The sequence below is a fragment of the Protomyctophum bolini genome (genome assembly GCF_963924005.1).
Source record: "Protomyctophum bolini genome assembly, chromosome: 3".
Classification (NCBI taxonomy): Eukaryota; Metazoa; Chordata; class Actinopteri; order Myctophiformes; family Myctophidae; genus Protomyctophum; species Protomyctophum bolini.
In genome coordinates, this window is record NC_137864.1 from 32,957,978 (window position 1) to 32,974,305 (window position 16,328).

At 44.0% G+C, this 16,328-nt stretch overlaps 1 protein-coding gene across 2 annotated transcripts in view; it reads left to right on the plus strand.

The window, feature by feature from the left end:
* The first annotated feature begins 934 nt into the window (after positions 1-934).
* tusc3 (tumor suppressor candidate 3) overlaps positions 935-16,328 on the plus strand; it is a 118,224-nt gene continuing 102,830 nt past the window's right edge. The window contains exon 1 of one of the 2 annotated variants that reach the window (XM_080759140.1): positions 935-1,054. In XM_080759140.1, the coding sequence (XP_080615266.1) occupies positions 938-1,054 (117 nt within the window). In that variant the 5' untranslated portion in view covers positions 935-937. The remainder of the gene's footprint in view (positions 1,055-16,328) is intronic. The other variant, XM_080759141.1, reaches the window with a different exon arrangement.

Here is a 16,328-nt window from a genome sequence, read left to right on the forward strand (position 1 = left end):
ATTTGTGCAGTTATGTCCATGGTTATGTGGCTTTGCCTTTATGGAGAGTGGTTTGGATACTGTGCATCCTGCTATAGGGGACTGGTTATATCCATGCTTATGGCTGTATAGTGTAGAGTGGTTTGAACATTAATTTGTGCATCCCACTAGGGGACTAGTTATGTCCATGGTTATGTGGCTGTAGAGTGGATGAATTGTGCCTTAATGAGACTGCAACACGTGCTGACTGTTACACGCTGCATTAACTTTTATTCCTACATGCACTTCATCTCAGCTGCCGAGAGAGATTACTGCATGGAGAGAAAATGGAGAACTGCACATTAATGTAGAGTCTAGACAGACAGACAGACAGACAGACAGACAGAGACTATAAGACTCCATAAAACAATAATCATAATTAAGCCCTGAATTGTAACGTAAAAAAGTATTAGACCCACTAAAGCCTATATTGTCTGCCAATACATTAGGCCTATTGCCAGTGAGTTTAATTTGTGTTAGCTTTGGAAACCCAGACGTTTCTTCTTTGATTAATTTCATATTGTCATTCAGGCTTTGTAATTCACACCCTCTGAGCTTGTTGATAGTCTATTTTTGGCAATGAGATGTTGTATTTGTCTGAGGTAAAAACAAAACAAAAAACAGCTACCCTCTTCGGACGTTATCAACATATTCAAGTCAGTACAGAGGATTTCTATTAATTAGTATTGCTGAAAAACCTTAAAACGGTCTCAATGTTGAATAAAATAGTCTCCCTCAGTCACTCCCTGGCCTTATATCTGTCAACCAAAAGAAATAGAGAAAATAATGTAGAATCTAAATAAAACTTCAACACCCAGAATTCCCCGCGCCCAAATCCACTTCACCCGATTGGCGGGCTGTAGAAACCAATCCTCGCGACCCCTCGCATCCCATTCCCATCCATCCTCCCCGGACCGTCATGGCGGCTGTCTCAGTGATGTCTGCTGTCAACCTGCCGCGACTGGCCGTGTCCCTGCTGCTGCTGCTGCTGCTGTGTGTGCAGCCCGGCGGAGGACAGAAGAAGAAAGAGGTACACGTACGTTAATATGGATATTATTACATTTTCAGCGAATTATGCGGGTTTTGCTGCCATTTCTGCTGGTTCCCTCCGCAGTGTGTGTATGTGTGTGTGTGACCGACCGTGTGTTCCATGGATTGTGATTGTAGCCAGCAGTGGGGGCTTGTGCTGTAGCAGTGCAGTGATACTCATAGCTACATTGTTGCAACACCAATGACACCATGCTGGAGTATTATAGCGGGTATTAATAATAACTCACATACCGGTAATTTACATCATGTAATTAGTTCTTTGCACGGCGAAGCATGTTTGTAAATGGACGTATTATAGAGAAACAATGAGCTGCTATATGGTTGGTTATAGCTGTGTCACGTTGTTTGTTTACACCTGTTCCTATGTGAGCAGTGAGAGGTGACGTCACGTGCTGCACACCGGGGGGTTGTTGTCGACAAACATCAACTGCTGTGGTGTTTTTGTTATTGCCCCCGGCCCGACTGTTAGGATAACGATGATGGAGAGAGAGACTCTAGTAGACTAGTGCTATACTATTAATTGGTACTGCACGATTTTGGGTAAAACTATTTGTTTTGTCAAATGTTGTGAACACACACACACACACACACACACACACACACACACACACACACACACACACATACATACATACATACATACATACATACATACATACATACATACATACATACATACATACATATATATATGTATATGGATTAACCTTAACTCAGATTTAGATAATCATTGATTAAAGTTCTCAGCTGCCTGATTTCAGTCATTTGGATTTCATAGAAGTCAGCTTGTCTTCTATGGAAGAAATGTTGTGCAGTGGAAATAGCAGATCTATAAGATAATAACAATTCTTCTACATTCTCTAACTTTGTAGACTTCTTGTAAATTAAGTAATGCAGATTATTAATTAACAATTTATCTATTGAGAGTGTAAAATAAAATCGAATGGACCATTTGGTTTCATTTTACGCCCTCAAAGAGTTAAAGATCTATAAGGGTCCATGGTTGCCAACTCTCCATCATTTAGCTGGGGACAACCTGGAACCTCCTCAAGGACCCGGACCGGACCACTAGTGGTCCAGTGGTTTAGAATTACCATTCTAAACCAGTGGTTTAGAATGATAATACCTGGACATCATCATTACATTTTCAGTCATTCAATTTTACTTTTACTTTTTTCAATGACTGAGCAGTGCCATTTCCCCATGTAACTGCTGGACAACATGAGTTTCATTTGTGCAGAGTAGACTTGTGAGAACGAATCATATAGGAAATATAAGCAGCACCCTCCTTCCATAGATTCAGCAGCCTATTAGCTTGGTTAGCATCATGCGTCTTACGGACCGGTCTGGCCCCAAGCACTGGGTGGGTGTTTTGCAGTACCAACAGTATAGCTTGCTGGAAGGCCATATAGGGACACTTCAGTGCGGTGAATGGAGCTGATGTAGGCTGGTGGTGGTGACAGACTGGAAAGCTGAATACAAATCTGCCAATTTAAATGCTTTTGTAGTTTGATGAAGGCATCGCAAAATAAAAGTAATAGGCTATTTGCACAACATTAGATCAGCTCAATACAGAATCCCTGTATCAGTTTTAATAGAAAGAGGGGTGTCTTGATTGTATTTGTAATTACCCTGGTATACCGGCGTAAACCCTTACTCTGAGCCTAAGCCTATTCTGAAGAGATAATTGCCTGAATGAAACATTGTTGGACTACTTAAAGGGGGTAAACGTGGACATAAACACAATGAATGGATAATGGATGACACAAGTCAGAATAAATATAGTGTGGTTGTGTCCTGTAGAAACCTCTTCTTGTTGTTAGTGGAATTGCCTGATCACAATTTGTAGTCACACAACTGGGCAGTTGTCAAGTCTGCTTGTTATAAGCAACGTTGGGCTTTTCCCCCCCTATGGTCAATTTTGATAACAGGCACTTTGAACAGGCATAACTCATGGCTCGTTTGGCCAAAAGCCATGGAACTTCTTTGCATGAAGAAGATCTTATAAGGGATCGAAACGTCGAATCTAATAAACCAGTGGAGCTGAGTTTCATACCAGTGTTGCAGACTCTATTTTTCATCTTGTACTGCCTTTTTGTCTAGCACCTGGGCTAGAGTGGAGGTGCATGCTCTATTTCCTTTGTTACTTCTTTGCATGTGCCTTGACTTCATGTGGAACACATCTGTCACTTTGTACATGAAGAAATCAGCTATTTAAAATGCTCATTTGTATGGTCTTCTTTCTCTCAACTTCAGTGTTCTAACTTCTATGTATGGCTTACTGTGCGCATTGCATATAGCTTTGGGAGCAGTGCCTAACTGCTCGTCTGTACTGTACTGTACTGTACTGTACTGTATGCTTGCGGTACGAACAGCTGCAATACCGCTGGGTGACCTGAAGTCGCACTGTTGAGCAACCTAAAATGGCCATTCACACTGAGCACTATAACTATAACTACAGCCAGCCAGCAGTGTAATTGAGCAGCTTGTGCGATTTTTCTACTACTACTGCTACTGCTTTTTCTGCTACTACGGCTCACAGGGAAATAGGGGTGCAACGGTTTTCGGTTTAAAACCGAACCGTTCGGTACAGCATACACGGTTCAATGCGCTCTAATGAACCGCGCTATTTCGGTTTGCATTAATTCATTTCTTACAGCTGCGAAGAATGTATTTCTCGGTCACACACCGGCCTACTTAGAAGTCTAGCACTCTATCGGTCACACACCGTCCTACTAAGAAGTCTAGCACTCTTTCGGTCACAGAAGTGTAGCACTCTGTCGGCCCACCCCCTACACACACACACACACACACACACACAGAGAGAGACGGCATGATGAGGAGAATCCAGCCCTCGTCTTTAAACGTCGTTCTTGGAATAATTATTGATCGTCATACACAGAGACACACACAGCGGAGTAACCTCGCGCAAACAGGCTTCTAAGCACGGTCTTTTGTTTGTTCAGATCTGATTCTGCATCTGCACTCGCTGTTTGAGTGCTAATTAAGAGGGAAAGTGAGAGAAAAAACAACCCGCAGCAGGACATTAATTCCGTCAGAAAAGTCCCAACAAAATACTCCAGGTCCAATCCATGACTGTAGATAGAAGCCCTTCTTCTAATAATATAAGCATAATATCCTTAAATCCTCATGTAGACTTATTGTAAACTTTTGTATTTTTCTGTGCGACACGACGCATTCACTGTGTGAATCCCTCCCCTCCCAGGAGGCACTCTCCTCTCCTCTTCCCTGCATTTTCTTACTGCCCCATGTGAGCGCATAGGTGCACTTTTTTCCCCCCTTGAAAATATTGATGAGTCACATTAAAATAGCAAAATAATACGTTTTTTCCGCTTTAAAATAATGAAAAGGCAGAAATGCCTAATAAAATAATATATTCTAAAAATAGAAAGAAGAAAAGAAAATGCTATAAATAAACTTTTTTGAGTGGTGCAAGCCACTGCCTGCCTGGCTGGCTGGCTGGGTATGAGCATGAAAACAGCATGGTTGTTTTTCACCACCTGTGCGCAACCTAACACACACACAAACACACACGCACATTATTAACTGTATATATGATGATTTCGTGTGTGCCAGTACAGTGCCAGTACAGTACAGTAGAGGGACCGGCACTCTGTCATTTCTCAACCGTTTCGGACACGGGGCAGCTCGCCGGAACCGGCCCGGCCCCCTGGGCGTGTTCCTGGGGGTCACTTCACACGGGTGTAATTTGTTTTACTGTACCGAAACCGAACCGAAACCGTGGCCCCCATACCGAGGTTCGAACCGAACCGTGGAAAGGGACAAAACTTACGTCTTCTTCACACCGGTCTCCACACGTCAGCTGGGCGAGTGCTGGCACTTTGTCATGGGGGGACAGATCAATTAATTCTGTACTGGCCATATATGGAGCGTGTCTTGGGTGTACTGGGATTGATGAGGTCAGATCAACATATGGAATGTCAGAACAGGTCAGCTCCATATAAGGAGATCTACAGTATAACTTTGGGGCGGGCCTGTCTAGAGTTTGAATGGACAGGTATCAGTCAAATCGAAGACATCGAAGAGGAAGGACGGATGGGGAAGGATCAACATATGGACTGTCAGAACAGATCAGCTCCATATATGGAGCTACTGTACAAGCTCACGAGTCCCAACACGACACGCTGAACTTATCTGCTATTTTATCTCAAGTGGTAAAACCGGTTGCTACTTTAGGGCTTTTTAACCTGGCTGCTTATGCTTGTTTCTCTTGCAAAAATCTGGCAACAGTGCGACTGGGTTTCAGCCAAGCTAATAGAAGTATATTGTGTTCAACGTTGATAATGCATTGCTGCTGCCAATATGAAAATCTCATTTACTGTGAAGGTGACATTTCCTGTTAAGCCACCCCGCCTGGCAGGATAACATTTTATATATAGACCTATATTTAAAAAAAAATCATCAATCTGCATCCACACAAACGAGCTTTTTTTTCTTAAATATACCCAGGAAGATTAGGCTGGCATTCATGTTCCAGCTAATGTTGGAATCCTATAATGTATAATCAAGCACAACACAATGCAGTGTACTTTTGTTGCACAACAATGGCAGATGAACGCTTTGAGCTCTTCTGGGAAAAAGAAAACGACAGCTTTTGTTGTTTGTTTATTATTGTCGATTTCGACTTCGAGTTTATAGAGAAGTGTGATTGTATTGTTTTCAGAATATGAAATATAAAATTTACTAGGCTTACGCTGAATGTTGGACAATGGGGAAATTAGTAGATATTGTTTCTCGGGTGCAAACCTATGTCCAAAACTGTCACTTTTCAGGTAAGTGATTCAATTCAAAGGAGCTTGGCATGAGAAAACATTAACATTGCCAAAGCAACTGTCAAAATATTACAAATAATAATTAATTTAATACAAATCAGCTATGTCACAGACTCACATTGGGCCATTATATATACGGTAGATTATATGTATATACACAGAGTAAAGCTTTTGGAAACAAATTTGTATAGTCTAGCAGCAATTTCGTCACTTTGGGACGAATAGCAGCATTATTTTTTACCTCAAAACAATTTAAATAGTGTACCAAAAAAGCCTTAGATTTAAAATGCGTTTAAAAATGTGGCAGTTTATATGTGCAAGAACCCCAAGTGTGAATGTGTGGGATTGGGACATTGATAGCGCACACGGATGTAAACAAGCTGCGTCTGCCCAATATGTCTCTTTACGTCAAGTTGCAAAAATAATTGTTGCCGCGGAAACTCAACAGTTACGTTGCAAATAAGTTGCTGTGGAAACAGATGTTCGTAGCAGGTCGTAGCTTGTGTGTGATATCACCATTCTGTTGCATGTAGTTGCATGTTGAAAGGAGTTGCATGGCAAATCATTCATGTGGTTTGGGCTTTACAGAAATACTTCTTTACTTAACTCCTGATAACATGTTTTGCGCGTTTCACATGGTCAGGAGCATTTTAGTAACATATTTGATAGGAATATATATATATATATACAGGAACTTCCCACTTCCTGAGTCCATTAAGTGGATGTGAACCTGCGTTATGGCTCCATTAGAGCAAACTGTCCATTATAGCAGTGGGTCTATTATAATCATTTCAAGTTGTTTGGGACCAATCCTCTGTGGCTGAAGCGTGGCAAGGCAGGTAATGTTAATGTGCACCCTCAAGGGTTCCTGGAATTATTTCCTCCTCCATTTACTCACTTATGGCTTAATGGGTCATGCTTTTTTAACAAGGGTAAAAAGGATTCTGTGAAGGGTCACACTGAACCTCTCAGCGCTGTTCCAATGCTTTGTGAACTTGTGGATCTGCCCACTAGTTGCTCCTCTCTCTCCATCCACTACTTTAACCACTACTTTAATCAATGCATTCAGTAGTCACTCTCGCTGCTCCTGCATCATGGAACGGAAGAAAAAGAAAAACAATAGAGAAATGTTGCGTCATTAGAACTGTGTTCCTTACATAAACACATTCACATCAGCCTGGCGATTCTGTCAGGTATGTTACTCGTTTATGATATTGAGTTACATTTGATAATGCCTGTGTTTGGATACAAATAATATAATTCTTGTCCATATGAGTAAAATCGTCGGGTTGATTTGTTTATTTTTTTAACACATTTCTTATATGATGCAATCTAATGGGGATTACTTTATATTAAAGTGATCCAGGGGGAACGGCAGTTATGTCGAACTTTGGTGCTTTTTTCTTCCCAAAACTGGATAATCTTTCTAGTGTTTAGGAAACTCTTCAAATTCACTGCTATGCGACAGGAGCTTGCTGGTTGGTCGCTCAGGGAGTCACAGGCAACCAATCAGAATAGTGAGCGACCAACCGGTATGCTGACAATGTGTCAAATGTCGTCAGAGTGCCGGGCCAATCCGGTGGCACCATTCATAGCCCCTAATGTCCACACCGGGTGGTGGGCAGCAACTTTACCCCGTGCCACCCGAGCACCACACAAACAGCAAACTCTTCCTTTTACTTACAAAAGTCCATCACGACATAATTCTTATTACACTAGAACAGTTGCACACTTTTCATACTTGGGGAGCTGCCAGGAAGTATTTATTTGTTTCAGTGCCTCGCTCTGTGTCGCCCAGAGGTATTTGCACAGCAGATGTCAGTGTCGCTGGAAGTCGTTCCCATTATTCACCCGTCACGGATGGCAGTCACCTTTCTATAACCTCTGGGCGACCACTGCTGCCCGCCCACTCACTGTAGATGCTGAGCAGTGTTAAGCAGAACTCCATCTTCTGGTGTGCCGCGGTGGGTGGAGTGTTTGGCCTGGAAACATTAGGCTAGATTATTGAACATTGTGTCTGGGCCCGCCGAGGCTGTTCCATCCGTAGCGCAGCGGAGCCCTCCGTGGATGGATATAGTTATATATTAGATGATATTACTCTGTAAGCTAGCGGATGATGAAGACCATAGCCGCCAGCGCACACACAGGTTTGTATTACTATAGTTGTGAGGACATCAACATTTTTGGACGGAATCTTTTTTTTCACTTTTAACTGAAAGCCTAAAACTAGAAAAATAGCAGATCTACAAGCTCAGCGCTGCATGTTGTGTTTGTAGATCGGCTAGTTTTCGGTGTATGAACCATATATCTATTTTTGAGTGGTGCAACCATTCCTATAATAAACAGGAATGTTCGTCCGTCTCTATGTCTGTATGGCACTCACTTCAGACAGGTCTGATTCTTAACCACACAGTGACCATTTTTCCTACTTTACTTGTGGGGACATTTGGTTCACACACACACACACACACACACACACACACACACACACACACACGGAGGAGACTGTAAGGCGGACACAGGCAAAGATATTGGGACATATAATTTGAGAAATGTGCTGTCCCAGTCCAGAGCCCGGGGCTGTGGCAGAGAGGAGAGAGAGGAGATCTTATTTAGCTGGAATGGGACAAAAATGGTGAAGCAGCATTTTGCATTCCTCCTCCCCCTCCCTCACTCTCTCTGTAAATATACTGCCTATTCTCTCCTAACTCCCTCTTCCTCCAACTCCCCCTCCTCTTCCTCCTCACCCTTCTCTGTCTCACTCCACACTGTCTGTCTGTCTGTCTGTTGTAGAGTGCTGACTTTCACGGTGTGGTGTAATAATAATAATTATTATTTACATTTTGTTTAGTTTGGATGGATGGTGGACAGGCAGGCAGGCAGGTAGGCAGGCAGGTAGGCAGTCAGGCAGGCAGGCAGGCAGGTAGGCAGGCAGGTAGGCAGTCAGGCAGGCAGGTAGGCAGGCAGGCAGGCAGGCAGGCAGGCAGGCAGGCAGAGTGCAAAAGCAGACAAAGCGGGAGGTAAGGAGGGAGAGAACAAAACAGACAGAGAGCGTAACACAGGAGAAGTCAGCCAGGATGTTGGCATGATACAACTCCCCCCCCCCCCCCCCCCCCTCCCTTTTCTTCCTCTATACCGTTAGGGAGAAGATGAAGAAATAGTTGCAGCGAATATATTTATATCCTTCCACATCCTGGATCGTTCATCATCATGGATATAATATCCAGAACCCTGTGTGTTGTGTTTTTCCGTCCCATGGCTGACTACTGCACAAAGACTGCATGGTGGAAAGAAACCCTTCTGTAAGCATTTCCCCATAACGTTACCTAGGGATGGAGGGAGGGAGGGAGGGAGGGAGGGAGGAAGGAAGGAAGGAAGGAAGGAAGGAAGGAAGGAAGGAAGGAAGGAAGGAAGGAAGGAAGGAAGGAAGGAAGGAAGGAAGGAAGGAAGGAAGGAAGGAAGGAAGGAAGGAAGGAAGGAAGGAAGGAAGGAAGGAAGGAAGGAAGGAAGGAAGGAAGGAAGGAAGGAAGGAAGGAAGGAAGGAAGGAAGGAAGGAAGGAAGGAAGGAAGGAAGGAAGGAAGGAAGGAAGGAAGGAAGGAAGGAAGGAAGGAAGGAAGGAAGGAAGGAAGGAAGGAAGGAAGGAAGGAAGGAAGGAAGGAAGGAAGGAAGGAAGGAAGGAAGGAAGGAAGGAAGGAAGGAAGGAAGGAAGGAAGGAAGGAAGGAAGGAAGGAAGGAAGGAAGGAAGGAAGGAAGGAAGGAAGGAAGGAAGGAAGGAAGGAAGGAAGGAAGGAAGGAAGGAAGGAAGGAAGGAAGGAAGGAAGGAAGGAAGGAAGGAAGGAAGGAAGGAACAGGCCAAAGTGAGAGAGATGGTAGGCACTAGGCAGGGGGCAATGAGGAAGTTCTTGAAACAATGACAAATACAGAGAGGGGGGGGGGGAGAGAGAGCGACAGAAGGATATGGAGGGGAGAAAAATAGATTAAACCAGAGAAAGAGAGAGAGTGAGAGAGCTTGCAAGGTGTCAGGGCTCATTCCACCTGTGTTGCCTTGTCTCCTTATTATAGTGACTTTGGGCTTGTTTTTGGTAGTTGCTGGTTGCATTTCTATTTTTTCCCCCCATTGTGTACTAGTGGCTTAACTGGGCTACCTTCCGACTGTTGTTTAAACCAGTGGTTTAAACTTTATCAATTTCTTTTGGGTTTTTGGGACTCCCATATGCGTTTCATATCATATGCTTTAATGGAAATTGCTCTCAGGAACAGCTCGACTGATTTTGTCATGATGTCATCAATGTCACCCTACTTTGTATAATTCCTCCTTCAGTCTTCACTTCCAAATTTGCATTTCCACTTTGTTTACAATGTCCAGCATTGTTGATTTTCCAAGCTGGCATGGAATGGAAACAAGCCTGGTTTTATCTAGTATCAGTATTATAATGACTAAAATATTAAATTGATTGAAACCTTTATTTATTCTCGAAATGAGCATTGAGGTTCTCCCTCATTTTAGATGCTGACGAGATCACATACAGTATATAAAACAATTTAAGACATGCAGGTATAAAACACAAATCAAATCTTCACATAAGGCATAGAGACATATTATACAGACAGTGAAAAAAACAGTTGCATATTGAGGTAGTAAGGTTCAGAAGCATGTTATTAAATTGACCATACCAGCACCCCCACCACCTCAGGACATTGTGGTACTGCAGCTAAAACTGCTTTCAAAGTCCAGAAAGAAATGACGAGGACTGGTTATATCAGAGTGGTGATTGAGGCTCAAACCATTATAAATAACTTTGAGGGACATAGACAATATGATATTAAATATTAAAAGCAGTTTTAAAATGCATGTTATTTGCGCTTTAAATCTAAATGTGTTTATATCCTATCAGATAATTTGGAACCCACAATTTTAACACGATGTAAAGAAAAGCTGTCTGGGGGAGACGAGTCACGAGGGTCTCTTCTATCTAACGGTTAAAACAGTTGTAACTGTGATCTTCCGTTCTTTAGTTATCGGCAGTTGAATATAGCTTGTTTTGACCAATGACGCAATCTTGGAAAATAAATCTGAGATAGATATGCCTTTTTTATGAATGCTTTAGCGTTGGAGTGGACGGCGTAGAACATTTTAGGATGACGTCATTTAAGTTTGTAGTCTTCTCTTGAAGTCATAGCATCATTCATATGTTGGCGAAGAGAACCTTCTTGTGTGAGCACAGAAAAAAACAGATGATGTCGATCTGTGTCCATGACAGTCAAGCGTTAGATTGGAGATGATGTAGATCTCTGTCAGAGGCAGTCAAGTGTTGGCCTGCCGCCTGACCCATTGTTTCTTTCCCAACACCTGGCAACACTGCCATGGGGAGCAGTTTAGAGCTTTGTGTGTGTGTGTGTGGGGATTGGTTAGATGGTGAATAAAGCAGCGCTGTGCGTTTCTGGTTGCTGCGCGCCCACCCCTGCCACCATAAAGCATGCCGCGGGGCCATGCGGGGCACAGCCCCATGCAGCCACTTGCTGAGTAGAGACCTGGGCTTGCGAGGCTAAACACTTGTGTAAGCACTATTGACTCCCTGGTCCTCCGCTCTGCCTGGGGTATACGTGGAGGAGGAATAAAGCATACAGTATATAGCTTCACACGCTTGAGGTTTTTCCTCCCTTAATGTCTCCCGGGGCCCATGAATTACTAACAACGGCTCTGCAGGAGAAAGAAAACACATCTTAACAAACTCAACAAACTCAACTTTTTTTTTGAGAGAGAGAGAGAGAGGAGAGAGAGAGAGAGAGAGCAACCCCCACAAACAAGTAATATTAAAAGCCCAACAAGCCCAAACATTAATTTTCCAACCGCACACAATCTAAACGAGTACGAAAAAGAGAGAGACGGGATAATAGGGTGGATGGGGGGGGGGGGACGGACGACCGTAAACCTCCAATTAGTTGAGCCAAGTTAGATATAGCCGTTAAGCTAATATGACTTGACGCAAATAAGATTACCCTCCGCTATCGAATCAAATTACAAAGACGGCAGCGTATTGATTGAACTATGAACGCCAGAGGTCGGGAATTCTATATGCAGTGAACGCCGGGAACCAGAGAACCAATTTTTCATACCTTTTTATATTTTTATTTATTTATTTTGTAATCACATTTGGGGAGTGGGCCGTGTGTGCAATTTACGACTTCACAGCTGAGCACACCAGATAATAACTACCACTAACATCGTCTTCTGGAAGATGGAATTTAAGCGCCAGGCGATCCGTCAGTGGTGACGAGGCATATTGACGGGACTCCACTTGATCAAGGACAGTGAGGCGAGACACTGTGGCGAGAGGATGAGTAACCCGGGCTTCCAACAACCCCCACCCCCCAAATAGCCACAGCGCCTGGCAGCCTTCCCCTCTACTAAGAAATGACAGGAACACAAGTATAAAAAATGATGCGTTTTGAGCTTGCCAATCTGCTATGTTTTGCCTAACACAAGGTATTTTCAGATGGGGGTGCGCGGCTGAATGCCCGGCCGCGGTCGTTGTAGGGCGATGAACAGTTTGTGACTTGGGTGGTGCTTGATGATGCGTTGCCTCCCATTTTGCACTCTGCGAATTGCACCAATCGCTGTAGGCTGGTCTTTTCTCGGTTAGTGCAGTTCCCATACCAGGCTAACCTGACTCCGCCAGATGGTGGCAATAAAAAGAGGACAGGAAGTGAAGACCGTACGGTGGACTCCATGTTTCTCCCTGGAAGGAAAGAAACATGTGCAATTGAGACCAAGGAAGCTGAACATGGAAGGGTTGGCTGCATACTGTATATGATACCATTGCACATGTTTCTTTCCTTCCAGGGAGCAACATGGAGTCCACGGTACAGTCTTCGCTTCCTAACCTCTTTTAATTAAGAAGCGATGAAGCAAGCCAGCCGTCGCTCGGACCAATCAGCGGCAGTTACGTGCGGGATCTGCCATCACCTGCAGTGTTTCCAGATGGAAGTCTGTTGTGAAACATGGCGTCTTCCTTCTGGCGGAGTCAGGTTAACACCAGACCGTCACACAGCCTGATAGAACACCTTCAACTGAGCTGTTGCAGTAGAGTAGAGCCTGGGCCCTGAGGGTGTGCTGTCCACTCCTACTACTGAAATCAATTGTTTGACACAGAGGGAGCCAGTGTAAGAATTTATGAACTGGCGTGGTATGCTCCACTTTCTTGGTAGGATATGAGCAACAGCGTTCTGAATCGACTTCAGTCGTATGATTGTTTTTTTAGGGAGACCTGTAAAAATGCCTACATTAAAGTGTGTTTACTCGCACTGATTTGCGCACATCAGCACAGATCGATGCACTACTCTTGCACTTGAGGTGTGTGAGCAGCAGGAGTCAAGTCGAATGTGAAGTCTGCAGTTTGAATGTGGTGCTGCTGAGAGCAGCCGAGCTCTCCACAAAAACTGAGGAGGGCCAAGTTTGCTCTCAAAGTGCACATTAACGCATTCACTCAGTAAGCTTTGGCAGCCTTGGAAATGATACAAGTACACAAGGTGTGTGTGTGTGTGTGTATGTGTGGGATGCCAACTGTGCTTGCGTATGTGCATGTACAGTATGTGTTTTTCACTATGGTTTTGCATAGCAGGAGCTTTGGTGATGCTAAACACGCGTGTCAGGTTTTATGTGCTGTACACACAGTGGTCTAGTTTGATGCTAAAAGTGAAAACTGTATGGATCCTCCCTACTGTGTGTGTGACTGTGTGTGTGTGTGTGACTGTGTGTGTGTGTGTGTGTGTGTGTGTGTGTGTGTGTGTGTGTGTGTGAAAGCTAAGCCATGCGTGTGTGCTTTGTGTTACAGTGCAACAGCTTTGTGCAGTGTCCTCGTGTGTGTGGGTGTGTGTTTGTGTGTGTGTGTGTGTGTGTGTGTGTGTGAAAGCTAAGCCATGCGTGTGTGCTTTGTGTTACAGTGCAACAGCTTTGTGCAGTGTCCTACTGTGTGTGTGTGTGTGTGTGTGTGTGTGTGTGTGTGTGTGTGTGTGTGTGTGTGTGTGTGTGTGTGTGAGTCCTACATGGACAGAGTGTGTGCATGTCATGTGGAGTGTTAGTGTCCCAGCTGTATTGGTGTGGCTGAGCCGGTGGTCATGCTGTGTTGCATTACAGAGGCTTAGCGCTGCTCAAGTGGCCCAGACGTCTGTGTCATCCGTTCCATAACATAATGTCTACCGTGGCGCCCTCCGCCCTAACCCTGCTATGTGCGGCTCAGCCTCCTTTGTCCGTCTGTGCTTGCAGTGGTTGTCAAACTATTTCCATGTCGAGGAGCCTAAACTGATTAGATATTGTTGTTGTTGTCACACAAAAGTAGCCAATCTATAAGCTCAAAACGTGCCGCGGTGCACATCTTTTCTACTTTACCCTCTCCTCTCCATCCAGCTCTCAGAATCCTCAGGCAGCAACGGCAACATTTCCCCGGTGATACTTTGTTTGCGTTCGATCGACGCAGCAAAAAGAATCAAGTTTGACGTGCTGAGTTGCTTTCACAGCGAGGTCGGTCATGGCGGTGACAGTCCAGTGCACTGGTGGCACTTTAGCTCGCACTGATTGGCCAACTCCTGCTGTATCGTCCCTGTAGGGTCGATAACATATACTGTACCACACTTTCCTTTCACCACTCCTCTCATAAACTATGTGTGTGATAATAATAGGCTACTGCATTAATAATATGCCTGGTGGCACAGTGGCAGCTGCCCACCACCAGCATGGAGTGACCGCGTGCAAGGGTGAGGAACACTGGTCAGGGATCTGCCATTAGAACGGAGTGACCAATACTACCAAATACCAATCCTGTTTCTATTCTTCGATTTTTCAAAAATAGCAGACCTACAAGCTCGTAGCAGCTTGTAGATCTGCTATTTTTAAATAGCTAAAGCATAACGCAAAATGGGTTAACACTTCAAATGGCCATAACTCTGACCATTGCGCTGATCAGAATGACACAATATGAGATTTGAAGTAAATCTAGATCTGAAAAGATACAGTAGTTCTATTACATTTTGCTTTCAGGCCATGAAGCCCAAAACCTGAGGTGGCTTTCACACTGTTTAATGAATGTGTAATGTCTCAATTAGAAGCACATTGACACAATAATGAATTTGTAATGTCTCAATTAGAAGCACATTGACACAATATAATAAGACTAAATTCATTAGTATTATTAACACATTGTCTGCAGCTGACGTGTATATACGTTTTTTAATAGCCATCTATTGTCTGCAATTTGTTTAATATCAAATATGGATCAAATATGGATAAAATCAGATATGGATCTGAAACGGCACCGTTAAAAAACTGCTTTTAGCCCTGAGCCGGTTGCTAGGCAACGCCTTGCTCACCCCCATACGCGCACGTAACATGCTCGCGCATGTTTAGACTACTTTTATAATTACCAGCTCTATCTCTATCTTCTCTGACTGTTTTCTCTAAATCTACGTCGCTGTCCGTTTCGCTGATCAGACATCTGAGGTTAGGATCAGATTTCCTATCTTTTCACGGCATCGCAAGAAAGATGTGTATCGTGAGCTAATGCTAACATTAGCCTTCTCTTTTTTTGCAGAGACTGGGAAATGGAAGTGCTTGAGTCGTAAATATCCCCCCAATTCCGGCCCATGCAAGCTAACTACCAGCAGCAGTCTGTGTTAACCACAACAAACTTCTGCACCGTCTGCGGAACTCGCCCATCGGTTCTTTCCTGCGGCAGCGCGTCATTATTTTGTGTTAAATCAATTAGTTTGAACTATACAGTATACAACCAGGCAGTATGGTATGTGCCAATGTGCCCTGGTTGAATTAGTTTCCATCTCTCTCTATTAGCTGTAGTCATGTGATTGATGGCTGTGTTACCCCCTGTTCATTTACTTCAACCTCACTCCCTCTTTTATTTTGTGCCCTTTTCCACATTCCTGTAACTAATTTTGAAAGGTGAAATTATCTGAACCCCTATCCCATCTCTCTCTCTCTCTCTCTCTCTCTCTCTCTCTCTCTCTCTCTCTCTCTCTCTCTCCCCCTTCTTTGTCTCTCTCTCTTTTTGTCATCTAATGTCACCTTTTCTGCACCCCCCCCCCAATACCCCCAAAAGTCATCCTCTCCTCTCCTCCTCCTCTCGTCTCCTTCATCCTGCGCCCTTTTCTGACATTTTCTGTGTCTAATTTCCTGTCGAACGGGAGCAGTGTGAGGGGCGTTCCCTCGCCGCTGCTGTACACACTCATTCTGCAGCTCATTAATCAGCCTGACCAGTCACCAGACCAGAGCTCTGAAATGACTCCATCAACCACTCACTCACTGGCAGCTGCTCATTCGGTTCTCTGCTCCATTCAATGAGCTTGATTGGCATGAAGGTTAGGACGCATGGTTTCATTTGCCAAAGTATCATGTTGCAAGATCAGTGGAGGATAGGGTCTGTCTGTCTGTCTGT